Raw genomic sequence first — 17576 nt, 5'->3', positions numbered from 1 at the left:
TCATACTATAGTAGAAATATCAGTTTAAAAACCCACATGGTTAGCACAATTATCTAACATCACCAACTGGATGACTTGAATGTAATTTAAACGAAACACTAAAGTTTTCTTTCCTTCAAATCTCCCATTTTTCACCAAATAGTAATCAAATCATCATTTGTACAAAAAAACAGCTCTGGCCACTGCCCTAAAATGTGAACATCTGAATTAGAGCTTTAATTGGGATTTCAGGGGATTCTGGGCCACTTGTTCATTTTGGAAAACGATTCCTTGGAAAGCGCTGAAAATTTAGAGTTACCGAGCTTTAAACAAGTATTCCTTTCTCCAGTTTTGCTGAGAGGCCGATGTCAGGCTCCTTTGGAGTAAGTCTCAGTTTCTAATCCCAAGGAAGATGACCTTTGGATTCAGGAACTGATCTGGCTACAAGTTTCCATGGCTCAGACCTCAATTTGGGACTCATTATTAGTTTTAAATTAGCCTCCCCTCATTTCTGGGCTGCAGTTTACTTGAGCAGGGTACATATGCATTATGTAAATAGTATTCTTGGAAGTACTTGAAAAGCACTGAATTCACTTTCTAACAGAGATGCACTAATTAAGTTGGCTTCATTCATTGAGGCTTCTGGAATAAATTAAAATGGGGCTGTATAAACATTTTATTATTGAATTATAGCTTTTAGGAGTAAGGATATTAATGATGCATTCTGCTATTTCCCTAAAAAGTCTGGTGATGTGCACAATCTGATGTGGTCAGTTTTATTTGACTGGTCAAAATGTGAGAGCACATTACAAGATACACATTACACATGAGATAAGATTACACAGGGACTAGACTTCTCAGTTCCTCCTCCCCACCCTCAACTTTGGCCCCATCTACACTGTCATATAATCCAGTTTCTGAATTATTATTATTATTTGATACACAATATTTGCACAGAGCATACTATGTACTAATCACTATCACTATGCTGGCTGTTGTATTGGATCACACGTCGGACACTTCCCATGTGCCTAGGACTGTCTGCTGTATCAGCAAATAATGTGTGCAGATCCAAGTAGGGTGGCCTTTTGCAGCTGACAGATGGTAATTTTGTCAGCACTGATTGATTTTAAGGTCTTTAGGCATTGCACCCAGTGTGCCGATCACCACTGGGACCACCTTTACTGGTTTGTGCCAGAGTCTTTCCAATTAGATCTTAAAATTCTCTCATCATGTCAGCTTTTCCAGTTTCTCTCTTAAATTGTGCTGTACCTGGGATTGCAACATTGATGATCCATACTTCATTTTTTTCCATGGTCATGAGGTCAGGAGTATTGTGCTCCAAAACTCTGTCAGTCTGAATTTGAAAGTCCCAGAGTAGTGTACGGTGTTTATGTTCTGTAACTTCTTCAGGTTGTGATCCCACCAGTTTTTTGTCACAGGGAGATGGTATTTGTGGCACAAGTTCCAGTGTATCAACTGAGCAATGGTATTATGCCTCTGCTTATAGTCCATTTGCTTGATCTTCTTGCAGCAGCTGAGGATGTGATCTATTGTTTCGTCTGCTTCCTTGCAGAGTATACACTTCGAATCTGTAGTCGACTGTTAGTTCTGACATTGATGGCATTTGTTCTAATGGCTTGTTCTTGGGCTGCAAGAATCAGGCCCTCAGTCTCCTTTTTCAAAGTTCCATTTGTGTGCCACCTCCATGTTTTTTCCTTGTCAGTGTTGCTCTCAATTTTTTATTATTGTTGTTGTTTTTATGTTTATTTATTCCCCACTTTATTTCTCCTGAAGGAGATTCAAAGCGGCTTACATTAAAAGTATGACCACATAATTTAAAATAGACAAACATGCAAACATTAAAACAGAATTAAACAACAATATAAAAATTCACAGTTGAAATGCATTAAAACATGTTGTTGTTCATTCGTTCAGTCGTCTCCGACTCTTCGTGACCTCATGGGCCAGCCCACGCCAGAGCTCCCTGTCGGCCGTTACCACCCCCAGCTCCCTCAAGGTCAGTCCAGTCACTTCAAGGATGCCATCCATCCATCTTGCCCTTGGTCGGCCCCTCTTCCTTTTGCCTTCCACTTTCCCCAGCATAATTGTCTTCTCTAGGCTTTCCTGTCTCCTCATGATGTGGCCAAAGTACTTCAACTTTGTCTCTAGTATCTTTCCCTCCAGTGAGCAGTCAGGCTTTATTTCCTGGAGGATGGACTGGTTGGATCTTCTCGCAGTCCAAGGCACTCTCAGCACTTTCCTCCAACACCACAGCTCAAAAGCATCGATCTTCCTTCGCTCAGCCTTCCCTAAGGTCCAGCTCTCACATCCGTAGGTTACAACAGGGAATACCATGGCTTTGACTAGGCGGATCTTTGTTGCCAGTCTGATGTCTCTACTCTTCACTATTTTATCGAGACTGGACATTGCTCTCCTCCCAAGAAGTAAGCGTCTTCTGATTTCCTGGCCACAGTCTGCATCTGCAGTAATCTTTGCACCTAGAAATACAAAGTCTGTCACAGCCTCCACGGTTTCTCCCTCTATTTTCCAGTTGTCAATCATTCTTGTTGCCATAATCTTGGTTTTTTTGACGTTTAGCTGCAACCCGGCTTTTGCGCTTTCTTCTTTCACCTTGATTAGAAGGCTCCTCAGCTCCTCCTCGCTTTCGGCCATCAGGGTGGTGTCATCTGCATATCTGAGGTTGTTAATGTTTCTTCCAGCAATTTTCACCCCAGCTTTGCATTCATCCAGCCCCGCACATCGCATGATGTGTTCTGCATACAAGTTAAAAAGGTTGGGTGAGAGGATGCAGCCTTGCCGTACGCCTTTCCCAATCTTGAACCAGTCTGTTGTTCCGTGGTCAGTTCTGACTGTTGCTACTTGGTCCTTGTACAGATTCCTCAGGAGAGAGACAAGGTGACTTGGTATCCCCATACCACCAATAACTTGCCACAATTTATTATGATCCACACAGTCAAAGGCTTTAGAATAGTCAATGAAGCAGAAGTAGATGTTTTTCTGAAACTCCCTGCCTTTCTCCATTATCCAGCGGATATTGGCAATCTGGTCTCTCGTTCCTCTGCCTTTTCTAAACCCAGCTTGAACATCTGGCAACTCTCGCTCCATGTATTGCTGGAGTCTTCCTTGCAGGATCTTGAGCATTACCTTACTGGCATGAGAAATAAGGGCCACTGTACGGAAGTTGGAGCAGTCCTTCGCATTTCCCTTTTTTGGTATGGGGATATAAGTTGATTTTTTCCAGTCTGATGGCCATTCTTGTGTTTTCCATATTTGCTGGCAAATGGCATGCATCACCTTGACAGCATCATCTTTTAAGATTTTAAACAGTTCAGCTGGGATCCCGTCGTCTCCTGCTGCCTTGTTGTTAGCAATGCTTCTTAAGGCCCATTCAACCTCACTCCTCGGGATGTCTGGTTCTAATTCATTCACCACACCATCATAACTATCCTCAATATTATTATCCTTCCTATACAGATCTTCTGTATAGTCTCGCCACCTTCTCTTGATCTCTTCAGCTTCTGTTAGGTCCCTGCCATCTTTGTTTCTTATCATACCAATTTTTGCCTGAATATGTTTTGCATTAAAACATATTCAAGGTTAATTCAGATTATCTACTTTGAACTGGAGTATATGGCAGTGTAGATCCAGCCCGATGTATGTTGTAGGTGCACTCAAAATTTGATGGTGCTAACTGATAGGCTGCATATCCCTTTCCTGGTTTATATTGTGCATCAGTGTCCAAAGATGCTATTAACCCAGCAGAAAGAGAAATATTGAAATTCCTTTTCCTCGCTCTCTGGGAGTTACCTGTAGATTTGATATAAGTGAATGATCTAAATTGGGAAAGGGTGAAAGAGGCCCTTGCTTCTGCCACATCTTGGATGACATGCGGAATTTCCTGCTGCTAATTTAAAGTGAAAATTAATACTGTATTGGAAGATGCAGTTACAGAAGTTCAACATAAATTGCTTTTGTAACTAGTCTCTCTATCCATACAGTTAATGCAATCCATCCCAATGTTCTTCTTAGCTCTTTGCTCTCTTTGTGTGACAAATTGTGGAAAACAATTTTTTTCATAAAACCTTTTACCTTTCTCCACTGTTGCCCATGTTACTTTGAAGTTGTTACTCCCATGAGGAGGTGACAGCTGCTTCACAGAAATACAATATTCCTGAGTGTCTGTAATGGGTAAGCCTGCTACACTCTCATTTACATAAGTTTCTAAATCAGAGAAGGGCAGTCATAAACACATTACACATATTTCCAAATGCAGTGGGGGCAAGATGCAGTCTTGCTCTTTCTTGTGGCTGTTACTCAGAGAGTAATAACCTTATAGCGCTTAAAGATAATGTAATAGTTTTGGTTGGGTGCAGTCTGTCTTACAATTTTCCAACATTAATAAGGAATCTCACTAATAATTTGCAGGTCTTACTTAAATTTGCAAGAGGAGCTGATTCTGCACGTTGTGATAATTACGTCTCTTCGGGTATCTGGGATATGTTTCGTTGAATAGTGTAGTTAACTCTTTTTTTGGAAAATGGAAATCTCTAGAACCTTTTGGAGATTTTATGATCTTTGGAAAGGGATGACCTTGTTAGAAGTCATCACCTTTTTGAAAATGATGCCATAACCTCTTGGTAAAAGCATGACCTGTTAGAGTCATAACCTTTTGGAAAACTGGCATTTCCCACCATTCATGGAAGGCGATTAGGTTACTCAGCTGTTAAACTAATATCCTAAATATCTCTTTGAACTGTTAGGGACAAAAATATTCTAATGCACAACATGTATATATACAGCAGAGTTTCAGATGTGTTCATTTTAGTTGCCCAAAAACATCTACTCTCCTTTAAAATATATTTGTCTTTAAATCATGCTCTTAAGAGCCAAAAATAAGTAGACTTCTTTAAAAGTAACATTGTTGGTTTACTCACAAACTTCATGTATTCAGCATACAGGTACTTTGCATATCAATCCAGTTACAAGTAGATTTGAAGTCATTTCTCTATGTAGGTAACACAGGGTATCTTTAATAGAATCTTAATAATCCATAGCATAAAGCATCTGAGAGTCTAATAGAGTCTAATAAGTCTGAGAGTCTAATAGAGTCTCTATAATCTGTTTCCACTAACTTCTAAAAGTATACCTCTGTTTCTACTGAAGTGTGAGGCATACTTCTCCACTGAAGTCTAAACTGTACTGTTCCTGCAGTCTTCTAAAGGCACACACTGAGATCTAAAATGGAATCTGAGTCCTGAACAAGCCCAGTGGTCTGCACCCCACCCCACAACAAAGAGGTTAAAGAAAACTGCAAACCAATACACAAATGTACAATACAGTAAGCAATTATATACATAACAAGCAACTAGTGGAGACTTGAGAAGTTTGCTGTTTCCAATACTCTTTTATTTCCTAAATTTTATACCCACATCCTACAATGGATAGATAGTTTCCAAGGCGTGTTTATAATCTGACTGAATTATTTAATTCATTTCATAATTTCTTTTTGTACAGGCAATAATAAATAGTACCATCACTCCCAACATGACATTCACAAAAACATCACAGAAGTTTGGTCAGTGGGCAGATAGCAGAGCAAATACTGTTTATGGCTTGGGATTTTCCTCGGAACATCATCTGTCAAAAGTAAGTAAAAGTACACAACTCTTTGACTGCTTGTAATTGTTAAGTAATTGACATACTAACTCAAAAATGGGCAAGATAGCATTTCAAATGGAGTGCTGTGTTTGAGAATCCTATTTTGGGAGAAAGTCGGGATACAGATTTAGTAAATAAATAAATGCTGTCTACAAGGGAGAGACTATACAAATAAAACCTGAGATTACCACTGTTTTCCTTGAGTTCAGATCAGTAAAAGCAAAAGTAATTAGTAAAAGCAATATGACAGCCAGTGTGATGCAGTGGTTTCAGTGCTGGACTAGAACTCTGGAAAACCAGGTTTCAGATTCTTTCTCAGCCATGGAAACCCACTGGGCAACCACGGCCAAGTTATACTCTCTCAGATTTAGAGGAAGTTATACTCTCTCAGCTTTAGAGGAAGGAAATGGGAAACTCCCTCTAAACAAATGTTACCAGGAAAACTCTGTGCCTTAGGGTTCCCATTAGCCAGGTTGGTTTGAAGGCACATAACAGCAACAAAATGGGTTTGAGAGGAATAATTGGACATAAGCAACAGATTTCCAAAAGTTATTTTTCAATTACCATATATCCCATGCATGGGCAAACTTTGGCCCTCGAGGTGTTTTGGACTCCAACTCCCACAGTTCCTAACAGCCTGTTAGGAACTGTGGGAGTTGGAGTCCAAAACACCTCGAGGGCCAAAGTTTGCCCATGCCTGGTATATACTCATGTATAAGTAATCCACATGTATAAGTTGAGGGTGTGCTTGGGGGCCAACATTATGAATTTTTCCATGACTCATGGATAAGTTGAGGGTAAAACCTAAGCACATGTAATAAACAAATATTTTCTTCTCCTTTTAATAATAAGGCATAGAAGGAACATTCTTAGAAAGAGCTAAAGAAAAGGATCTGTTTTTTTATAGGTTACATTTGATTGTGTGTATAAATTCATTTGCATTGCTGATCCTTAAATACAGATAGGGAAAGAAATATAAATGAGGAAGAAGAATGCGTCCTGGAAAAAAAGGAAGGAGGGGAGAAGAGGAAGAAAAGCAACCAGCCTCTATCAGAGACTCAATTTGAAGGTAGTGACAAGAGGCAGAGGCAAGAAGTGCTCCCACCTCATTACTCTCCCTTGCCCAAACCAGGGAAAGAAAGGCAGCCCTCTCTCCTTCCCTCCCTTCATTTCCCACCTAAGTGGTATTCAGCAGCAATGTGTAATGAATAATGTGGCTGCCCTTTTGGAAGCTTGAGAATGAGCATAGTAGCTGCCACCATTTTTAATAGGGCTTACTATATGAACTCTGTGCTCCCACCACTTTGGACGCTTGAGATGGAGCAGAGCGGCGGCCATTCTAAATAGGGACTTCCTCTAGTCCATGCATAGGTAAACTTCAGCCCTCCAGGTGTTTTGGACTTCAACTCCCACAATTCCTAACAGCCTCAGACTCTTTCCTTTCCCCATTCAGCTGTTTAAGCGGTTGAGGAGGAAAAGGAAGGGGCCTGAGACTGTTAGGAATTGTGGGAGTTGAAGTCCAAAACACCTGGAGGGCTGGAGTTTGCCCATGCCTGCTTTAAAGACCTCTGAAACCTGCTCTCTTAAGGCAGGGTCATCTCAGAACTGTGGGGCAACCCCTGGCTGTAATTCTTTCTGTGTGCCTTAGCTGTTTCTGATAAAATGCTAGAAAAAGAGATGGCCTCAATGTGGTGCATTGAGGCCAATATAAATGTCATTGGTCAATGGCAAGGTTTTTGTATTGACTAGGTCATTAAGGCATTGAGAAAATCATTGGGCCTGAAGATTATCTTTTCTTCATTATGGCATTGGATTAATATAATACTTTCTAACTCTAATATCAAATACAATATCCAGGGCATGCTTCCTTGATTAGCAAAATGAACTTTGCCTTTATGCCAGTTCTTTTTGTGTGTGGGATTGGTGGGCACCAATGCGGTGAAATTGCTCCTCACCCCATAGAGAAAGTAAGGGGGTATGGTGAGATTTTTGAAAAGAAAGGTGGGGGGAATGGTGCACAGCAGAGAGCAGCTCTCTTCAGATCGATGAAGCAGTGTGTGTTGCCCAATCTGCTCCCACCCCATAGCTCAAGTGATCAAGAGCTAGGTGGTGCAAAACATCTCGAGCACCTATGGATCCCCAGGTGTTTTAGTCTTCAGCTCCCAGAAATCCCCTCTATTCTGCCTTGGTCAGACCACACCTAGAATGCTGTCTCCAGTTCTGGGCACCACAATTGAAGGGAGATGTTGACAAGCTGGAATGTGTCCAGAGGACAGCTAAAATGATCAAGAGTATGGTGAACAAGCCCTATTGAGGAGTGGCTTAAAGAGCTGAGCATGTTTAGCTTGTAGAAGAGAAGGCTGAGAGGACACATGGTGACCATGTATAAATATGTGGGGGGGGGGGGGGAGAGTCATTGGGAGGAGGGGGCAAGCTTGTTTTCTGCAGTCCTGAAGACTAGGATGCAGAACAATGGCTTCAAACTACAGGAAAGGTGATTGCAACTGAACATGAGGAAGAACTTCCTGACTGTGAGAGCTGTTCAGCAGTGGTACTCTCTGCACTGGAGTGTGTTGGAGACGCCTTTTTTGGAGGCTTTTAAACAGAGACTGGATGGCCATCTGTTGGGGGTGCTTTGAACGTGATTGTCCTGCTTCTTGGCAAGGGGTTGGACTGGATGGTCCATGAGATTTCTTTCAACTCAATTATTTTATTAACAGCTGGTAAACTGGCTGGGATTTGTAGGCCAAAATACCTGGGGACTCACCATTTTTGAACCACTGGTCTGGAGGCTAGGAGATGGCTGAACCTACAGGCACTGGCTCCCTCTAAATTAGGAATTCCAGGCCTTGAACCTGGAACATTCTGTATGCAAAGTATTTTTTCTTTCACTGGGTTATAGTTCTTCAAATCTAAAACAGCACTGTGGGTTTCTAATAGCATTCTGTGTGTGTCGGGGTCATTCCCCCAACAGTGCTTCAGGGCAAATTCTAGCTACAAATTGCTTTGAGTATTACAGTTCTTCTGCTCCAGCAATCATATAAACAAGCTGGAAATGCACACGCTCGTCCTTCAGTTAGTGAACATATGAATAAACCTATCTGAGGACTGAAGACCAATGGTAACAATGCACCATTTCATCTTGTGAAGCTTTCCCCTACATGTGTAACAGTTTTGTTCAGAGGCTCCTTTGCTCCATGAGAAGGTGGCAGAGAAAGGAAATGTTTGGATTCAATCCAAGCAGTAGATAAGTAAAGATGCATTTAAAATGGATTGAGCCAGATTATGGGAGGGAAAAAAGATATTCTCCCCCAAAATAAAAAAAATGAACAAGGTCTTGTTCTTTTTCCTAGCATTTATTTCACAAATTCCACATGGTTTTGTTTGAGCATTCCTAAAAAAACAAAAAACCTTTATGGTTTTAATAGGTTGATGTGATTGTTTGTACTGCAGTTGCACTGCCTATCACTGCAGACCTTTGCCCCATTGGTCGGTTATACAGCCGGCACCGGATTTTTGCCAGCCAAAAAAAATGAACAAGATATTTTTTTTTAAAAAAAAAGTGGGATTAATATTGGAAAGTTGAAGAATAATATGGTATTATTAAGTGCAAGTAATTAACCAGTTCCATAACAACAATTTCTTTCATACTCCAGTAGAACCCGGTTTGACTGTGGTTCCAAAAAACAGAAACAAAAACCCCACCCAGCATTTAAGTGATCCAAATACTTCAAAGCAATTTGTTAATGGGGAAAATTCCCACCATTCAGAAAAAGCTTGGACTTCATCAGTGTCCTCATACAGTAACTCAATTTAGCTGGTATATAAAAAATCCAGAACACACCTGCCATGCTGCATTCTGGAAGACTGATTTTTAAGAACACTCCAAGGTAAAATCTTTAAAATTAATCCCAGTAATTTGCTACATATTTTCTATAAACCATTATTGATGACCAGAATACCCAAGAACAAGTGGTCAAAAGATCAGTCATACAGGGGACTATTTAGTCAGACAAATTCTGTTTATAATGAGTGTATAATCATAGTCTTTACTTTCAGTTTGCAGAAAAATTTCAGGAATTCAAAGAAGCAGCACGGCTAGCTAAAGAGAAATCCCAGGAAAAGATGGAATTAACAAGTACACCCTCACAGGTATGTTCTGGTCTCTCTTCAGATTGCATTGTGGATGTTACCAACTTTTAAAAAACCACCTTGACCCATCTGCTGAATGAGTCAAAGTGGTCATGCCCCGTGGGAAGTCAGGTGCATGGCTGTCCACATATGGTTTCAGTTCTATGTCTGGCATGATTTATTATATGTTTGGGACTGCTTTGAGGATCTGTAGTTTTGTAGAGCCGATCATGTATATACAGCTGAAGAAGCAGTAAATCATTGTACTGCTCAAGGTGGTGATCCATGGACCAGTGCAAGTTCCCGAGACTTTGACTGCCAGTTGCTAATAGGTTTTCAGGGGAAAAAGAGAAACACTTATAGCCAATGGCCACAAAAATCATGCCAAAATGTAGCACATTGGGGGAAAATAGCTAGGTTCCCTCATCTCGAATCTTGAGAAACACTGCAGTTAACTATAAATCAACAAGATGATAAGAGGGAACCAGTCAATTTCAGAAGTTGTAAGCTAAAGATGGAAATGAAGTAGGTGAATGAATGTTCATGCCTACTTTACATCCTTGTAAATACCCAAGTATTTCAAAGAGTAGACTCTTCCTTGTATTATTGACAATTCCCTTAGATCATGTTTATGGCTTAAGAAGCTTGAAATTTTGAATGAACTACCAAATATGAACCTGCATATTTGGTTGGCTCACATAGTCTGTGGAATCTAGAATTTCTAGAATTCTCATATGTGTGTTTTCAACCTTCCATTCTGTTTTCCCATAGTTGTCCTATATATTAGGCATGGTTAGGTTCAGTCGCAATCTTCGTAGTTTGGAATAAATTCGGAAAGATTTGATTTTTGAAGCAATTTCCACATTTTTAATGAAACCGGAAGTTCCTTTGCCCTTTCAAAGCTTTTCCCGCCATTTCTGTTACGAAGCAGTAAGTGAGTTGGAAATGATTCAGTGTTTCCCCGCTTCTGGTCCCTGGCCTTGGCTCAAGCCTGGGAAGTCATTTTAAACCAGAATGGATGAATTTCCCCCCTCTCCTCTCCTCTCACTTCTGTCTCGAGCCTGGGAAGCATTTTAAACCAGAGTGGATGAATTTCCTCCCTTGCCCCCCCCCCCCCACTTCTGGAGTAAAACAACTACTTTCAAAGTAAAGACCAGTCAATGAAACAGGAAATAACACTTTCAAACCATTAAGAAAGGATTTGGAAGTCTCAGAAGTTTGGAAAAGTTTTGAACATTTTTTTTCTGTGAAAATCGGAATTGACTTTAGAATCGAACCACCAGCACCCCCTACATCTGAAACGAGTTATAGATAGATAGATAGATAGATAGATAGATAGATGCCCCCCCCCCCAGTGATGCAGCAGGTTAAACCACTGCTGCAGGTTAAACCGCTGCTGAACTTGCTGACTGAATGGTCGGCAGTTCGAATCTGGAGAGTGGGGTGAGCTCCTGCTGTTATCCCCAGCTTCTGTCACCCTAGCAGATCAAAAACATGAAAATGTGAGTAGATCAATAGGTACCACTCTGGCAGGAAGGTAACGGCGCTCCATGAAGTCATGCCGGCCACATGACCTTGGAGGCATCTACAGCTTAGAAATGGAGATGAGCAATCCCTCCTCCCCCCAGAGTCAGACACAACTAGACTTAATGTCAAGGGGAAACCTTTACTTTTTTTAGTTGTCCTATCATAAGGTTTGTATGTGTGTGAGAGAGGGTTGTAGTTATCTTGTCTCCACCTATTTTTCATTGCTTTTTTTCTCTCCAAAGATTATGGGTGAAAGCCACCATTACATTACATATGTATTGTGTACTACATCTCACCTTCTTTTTCATATGTCGTAATCTGCTCATCTGTGTGAAAATATTATAATAGAGGTCATTTCTATTTTAATGCAATATTGGAAAAAAATATGTGGAAAAAAAATCGCAGCAATTTTATTAGTCTATATTCAGGCAAAATCTAAAAGCCATTGCAAAATGGGTGACAAAAATGTGTTTCTAAATACATACTGCAATTTGCAGAGCTGCAATTTCAGGTTAATTTTGCCAGAAGCGTTATAACTTCGCTGCTGTTATTCTTTACAATTACAATTTACATTGTAATATATAATTTTGAATAACCACTTGAAATTGATCCTTTATATTTTTTTATATCTGTCAGCTTTTTATACCCCCTTATCCTTGCAGGATATGGGTTGTTGTAGGTTTTTTCGGGTGCATAGATGCAGGTGAAACATCAGGAAAGAATGCCTCTATAACATGGCCATATAGCCCAAAAAACTTAAGCGGCTGAGGGAAAAAAGAAAAGGGTCTGAGGTTGTTAGGAATTGTGGGAGTTGAAGTCCAAAACACCTGGAGAAAGGCCCAAGTTTGCCCATGCCTGCTATAGAGAATGTAATGTATATAAATAAAAATGTAGGGTTTTTTTGTTTGTGGGATTAACATAACCCAAAACCACTGGACGAATTGATACCAAATTTGGACACAATACACGTATCTGGCCAACGAGTGACAAGTGACCATTGCTCATAAAAACATTGAAAAACACAGCAGAAGAGACTTTAAAAGCCATAAAACAAAAATACATTACAATGCATGCACAAAACCACATATATACACAAAAACACACATATATATCCATATACACAAATATATACACACTTATATACACACACAAAACACATATACACTGGATTGTTGTAGGTTTTTCGGGCTATATGGCCACATTCTAGAGGCATTCTCTCCTGATGTTTGCCTGCATCTATGGCAAGCATCCTCAGAGGTTGTGAGGTCCTCACAACTTCTGAGGATGCTTGCCATAGATGCAGGTGAAACGTCAGGAGAGAATGCCTCTAGAACGTGGCCACATAGCCCGAAAAACCTACAACAACCCAGTGATTCCAGCCATGAAAGCCTTCGACAACACGTATACACAGACTGGGCCACAGTAATGTGTGGTAGGGGACGGCTAGTATAACAATATATGACAACTTAAACAAACAAACATGTGACAAAGATATAAAACAAACATGTGACAATGATGTAAATGCTAAATCAACAAAATCCTGGTAAGCCAGTATATCATACAAAACAACATTGACATCAGCATACAGGAAATGCAATATGGTAGTGTAACACTACTTATAAAGATATACAGTCTGCTAACAACTATATAATAGCTGCTCCAATACTGATAAAGAGTCCTAAAACCACATATGGAATTCCACACTTAAAGCTAAAGCCATCTAAATATTGAAGTCTATTCAGTCATCCATGTGAGTTAGACTTGTGAGCAGTGCTGTCATTCCCACAATCCCTCAGCATTGACTCTGCTGGCTAGCACTTCTGGAAGTTGCAGTCCCAACAGCACAGAATCATACGTTTCATTCAGATCTATTTGGAAGTCAGACGTCATTCATTTTCTGTTCTGCTTGTCTGGTTCAGGTGACCCCTTTGTGACAAGAGTACCTTTGTGCCAAGTTTTAGCAAGTCGAGGTGTTGGCAATACTCTGGATGCTACATTAAAGCAAGCTGCCCTAGCCTGAATCACATTGCTTTAAAGGACAGTGAGTGACAGAAGTCATGTAGGGACCCAGAGAAGTGCATGTGCAATTTGAGTTGCTAACACTAGAGAACTTTCCCTTTTATCTAAAATATTTTCATCTATTAAGTCTATTCATTGTTAAATAGCATGTGGAACTGATAACTAGCACAGTCATCTTTGACAGCATCAAATATATATATATTTTTTCTGCCAGGTGAGCTCTGCATTCCCAATCTCTAAATATATTTCAGTTAGTAAAAGAAATATTGACTTGTAACTTTTGGCTGAATTCATGTACCCTAAACAGATGAACTGCATGAGTTCTCAGGCACAGATATAGGTGTGTGTATGTAGGTGATAAGGTATATTAAATATGCTGCAGCTAGAGGGAAAAGAATTTTCCAGCTAATAAGATTTTTAATTCAAGTGTGACAGGTTTTTGATCTCCCTTGGTTAAATATATATAGACTGTGACAGCCTGATATGTAAGAGTTGAAGTCAAACACACTACATACACCGTGTGAGTGGGTTCCTCATATTCATGTGATTTCTGATATTCATAAATCTGATATGATACTTCTGCTCTTAAGCTGATGTATAAAATATCATTTCCACTTGATTCTGGAATAATTACTTGACTTTATGCCTATTACATAACTATTTCAATACATTAAAGGCAACAAATATAAACTGATGTAGTTTGAGCACTGTAATGTGTAGCCTAACTGAGAAGACATTTGCTTTTTCCCAGTAGTATGCTGACTGGATGAATAAATGGGATATCAGGAAGGCATTTCATTGATTTCTAGTTGTCCTTTCATTTTCTAGAGCCCCCAGTAGCGCAATGGGTTAAACACTTGTGCCGGCAGGACTGCTGACCGAAAGCTCAGCAGTTTGAATCTGGAGAGTGGAATGAGCTCCCATCTGCCAGCTCCAGCTTCTCATGCAGGGACATAGGAAAAGCCTCCCATGGGATGGTAAAACATCCAGGCATCTCCTGGGCAACATTCTTGCAGACAGCCACTTCTCTCACACCAGAAGCGACTTGCAGTTTCTCAAGTCACTCCTGACTTGAAAAAAATCATTTTCTAACTTCTATTAATTGAAGCTGTATTGGAGTATATTGCCGCTTTCCTCAGAGTGCCTATGAAGTGCACAATAGCTATCAAACTATATTTTTTATTGTCGAAGGTATTGTTGCAGGTTTTTCATGGCTGGAATCACTGGGTTGTTGTAGGTTTTCCGGGCTGTATGGCCATGTTCTAGAATCATTCTCTCCTGAGGTTTCACCCGCATTTATGGCAGGCATCCTCAGAGGTTGTGAGGTCTATTGGAATCTAGGAAAATTGGGTTTATATATCTGTGGAATGTCCAGGGTGGGAGAAATAATATTTTATTTGTTTGAGAATATGGTATGTAGAAAATTCAATTTGTAACCATAACTTGTTTTCTTTAAGGAATCTGCAGGTGAGATTCAGTCTCCTCTTACGCCTGAGAGCATTAATGGGACAGATGATGAAAGAACTACCCCTGAAGTGACTCAAAACTCAGAACCAAGGGCTGAACCAACCCAGAATGCATTGCCATTTGCGCATAGGTACAGCTTCCATTCGCAAATCCTTATTAAGTAAAAGTCATGTACTGTCCTGTATGGGCCTATGCATACAAAGAAAGGGGCATTTGGGCAGGTGTATGGCATTGAAGGTGCTATGCAAGGAACTGTCTTTGCTTTCTCTTTTGCTAGTGTTATGTTTCAACCGTTTTGGTCTCTTTGCTAGTGGCATCGACTGCAGCAAATCTGTTTAGCCCCACAAGTGTGGCTGTTTCTTTTGCATGCGGGTCCCACCTGTGTATCTCAGTGATAGCATTTTCTAAAACTTCATGAAATGTAGAATGCCTGTTTTATGAATTTCAAAGTGTTGTCCTTGGAAACTATTTCATAGTTTTATTGCTGTGCTTTCTAGGGGACTTGTAATACAAATAATAGATTTAAAGGACTTCTTTCTGTTACCTTTCAGGTGATTTTTAACCAGCAACAAAATTTTACAGTGTGTTATTCTCCTTTTTAGTGTGTTAGCCAGTTATGCCTTTTCCAAGATAGTTGGTTGAGTTCTTCTCCCAATTTCTGATTCCTCACCTCCATTGAACATTCCCAGTCCTTGGTGGACTGTCTGATAATGCCCTGTTGTCCGTGGGTATTGTAGTTTAGAGTAGGTTACAATCTGTACTTGAAGTATTGAGTTGTTGACATGTAGGAATAGCATCCATCTTAGCCTTTAAGTGATGGAACAATGGAAGGCAAGAGGCCAATTACAGTTTTGAAGTCTTGAAAATAAGCTAGAAGTAGCCTTTGGTTAAAAAAAATGCAGGCTGCTCAGTATATACAATATTATGTATAGAAGGGCTGAACTTTTCAAATGTATTTTAAAATGTTTTATAATGTTGCACTAAAGCACATTCAACTGAAGCAAAGTTGAATTGCCATATGCTACTGTCGTTCCAAAATGGGGAACTAGTTTCAATTATAAAAAAAACATCAGGATTTCTGTAGCAAGATCCTGAAACATGAGAGTATGTTTTAATTGCAAGTCGCCTGGAAGATTATCTGTCTGCCAGTTTAACTAATATCAACCTCTTTGAAACGAGAGAAGGGAATCAGGATTCAGTGTTCCTTTTCCCACTCCCTTTTTAAAGAGATGCTTGACATATGATGGAAATTATATGCCAATCACATAGTGAGAGCTATGTATGCAACCTACATGCTTGATAAAGAAATCTTGACGATAATTCAAGTGAAAATCACTCATTTTTTTCTTAAACATATCAACGACTCTAGCAATTGTGGCTGCTCATCTGAAATGTATGAGTCTTTGTTGAATTGTGTGTATAGATAGGGCTACTGCAATGAGTTTGATAGGTTCATAAATTCTGTTCTTGTCTATTACAAAATAACCTATTTTAGTACTGTAAATTGTGTGCTTTTTGATGATATAAGTGGATGACTTGTCACTCAGATTAAGAGCAGATATTTTGCATATTTCTGAAAATGAGCCATTTTACTCCTGCTTACATTTGTGAATTTCTATATTAGCAGTAAAGGAACACTTAATTTTCAAACCTGCATAGCATTTTTTACCATTTTTTTCTGCTCCAATATATATAGTCTTGAACTGGCCTACCAGTATTGAGTTTTCTATTGAAAGAAAAGTAGATTTACAAGGGTTATCTGGAAAGTAAGGTTACAAGGCACATAACTCTCGTGGGGAATTTTCTCGGGGGAAGTTGATATTACTGCCTTGTAGCGGGAAGCCAGCGGAAGTGAACAAAGAATGATAATCATCAGTAGCTCTTCAACTGGCATTGTGGTGAAGGTTAGAGATGAGCGTCCTCATTCCGTTTCCTTCCAAGTGCAAAGTTCGTGCTGTAATACGCTACCTAAATGCTAAGGGCATGAACACTGCTGAGATTCATCGCAAAATCATTTCAGTTTATGGAGCGGACGTAATGTCAAGACAGCATGTGACAATATGGGTACAGAATATATTGTGCGACCATGAAGAAACTTCCCAAAGTCATCCTAAACAAACATTGTGGGATGCTGACGGTGGGAGTCTGTCTCGTTCATGACAATGCACGTCTGCACACCACTCATGCAATACAAGAGTTGTTGACTTCATTTGGTTGGGATGTTTTAAGCCACCCCTCTCACAGCCCCGATTTCACATCCAGTGACTATCATCTGTTCACTAAATTGAAGGAACACCTTGGTGGAAAACACTTTTCTGACGAGGAGGAGGTGAAAATCTAAGTGATGAACTGGCTGAAAAAGGCGGAGGAAAACTTCTATGACACAAGCATCAAAAACCTGTCCCAAGTATGACAAAATGTATTGAATTGAATGGTGATTATGTGGAAAAAATAATGTAACACCTATGCTACAATTCATGTAGGTTTTATTAAAATATATTCATACTTGTATTATTTTTTAAAAAATCTTGTAACCTTACTTTCTGGATAACTCTGGTATTTCCTTGCTATCATCTAAATAGGTTTTTTCCTAGTTTCGTTATAGTTAACATTTAGCAGCAAGTTGTGATTTAGCATGCAGAAAAACACTCTTGTAATCTATAATGGATTATGTTTTAATTCAGTTGCATTTTATAGGCAGCTCCTTTGTTATTCTTTATTATCCATGGAGAGAATTAGATTTTTAAAGGCGCTTTATCTTTTATATGAAA

General features: G+C 39.7%; 1 protein-coding gene across 1 annotated transcript in view; it reads left to right on the top strand.

The window, feature by feature from the left end:
• The window catches only part of HOMER1 (homer scaffold protein 1), a 90911-nt gene that overhangs the window by 30512 nt on the left and 42823 nt on the right, over positions 1-17576 (top strand). Inside the window, exons 3-5 of the mRNA XM_060761612.2 lie at positions 5518-5649; positions 9721-9813; positions 14796-14935. Coding sequence (XP_060617595.1) covers positions 5518-5649; positions 9721-9813; positions 14796-14935 — 365 coding nt within the window. The remainder of the gene's footprint in view (positions 1-5517; positions 5650-9720; positions 9814-14795; positions 14936-17576) is intronic.

Source organism: Anolis sagrei, chromosome 2 (genome assembly GCF_037176765.1).
Source record: "Anolis sagrei isolate rAnoSag1 chromosome 2, rAnoSag1.mat, whole genome shotgun sequence".
Taxonomy (NCBI): domain Eukaryota; kingdom Metazoa; phylum Chordata; class Lepidosauria; order Squamata; family Dactyloidae; genus Anolis; species Anolis sagrei.
The sequence above is the reverse complement of the archived record's forward strand: the minus strand, read 5'-3'. Positions and strand labels throughout refer to the sequence as shown.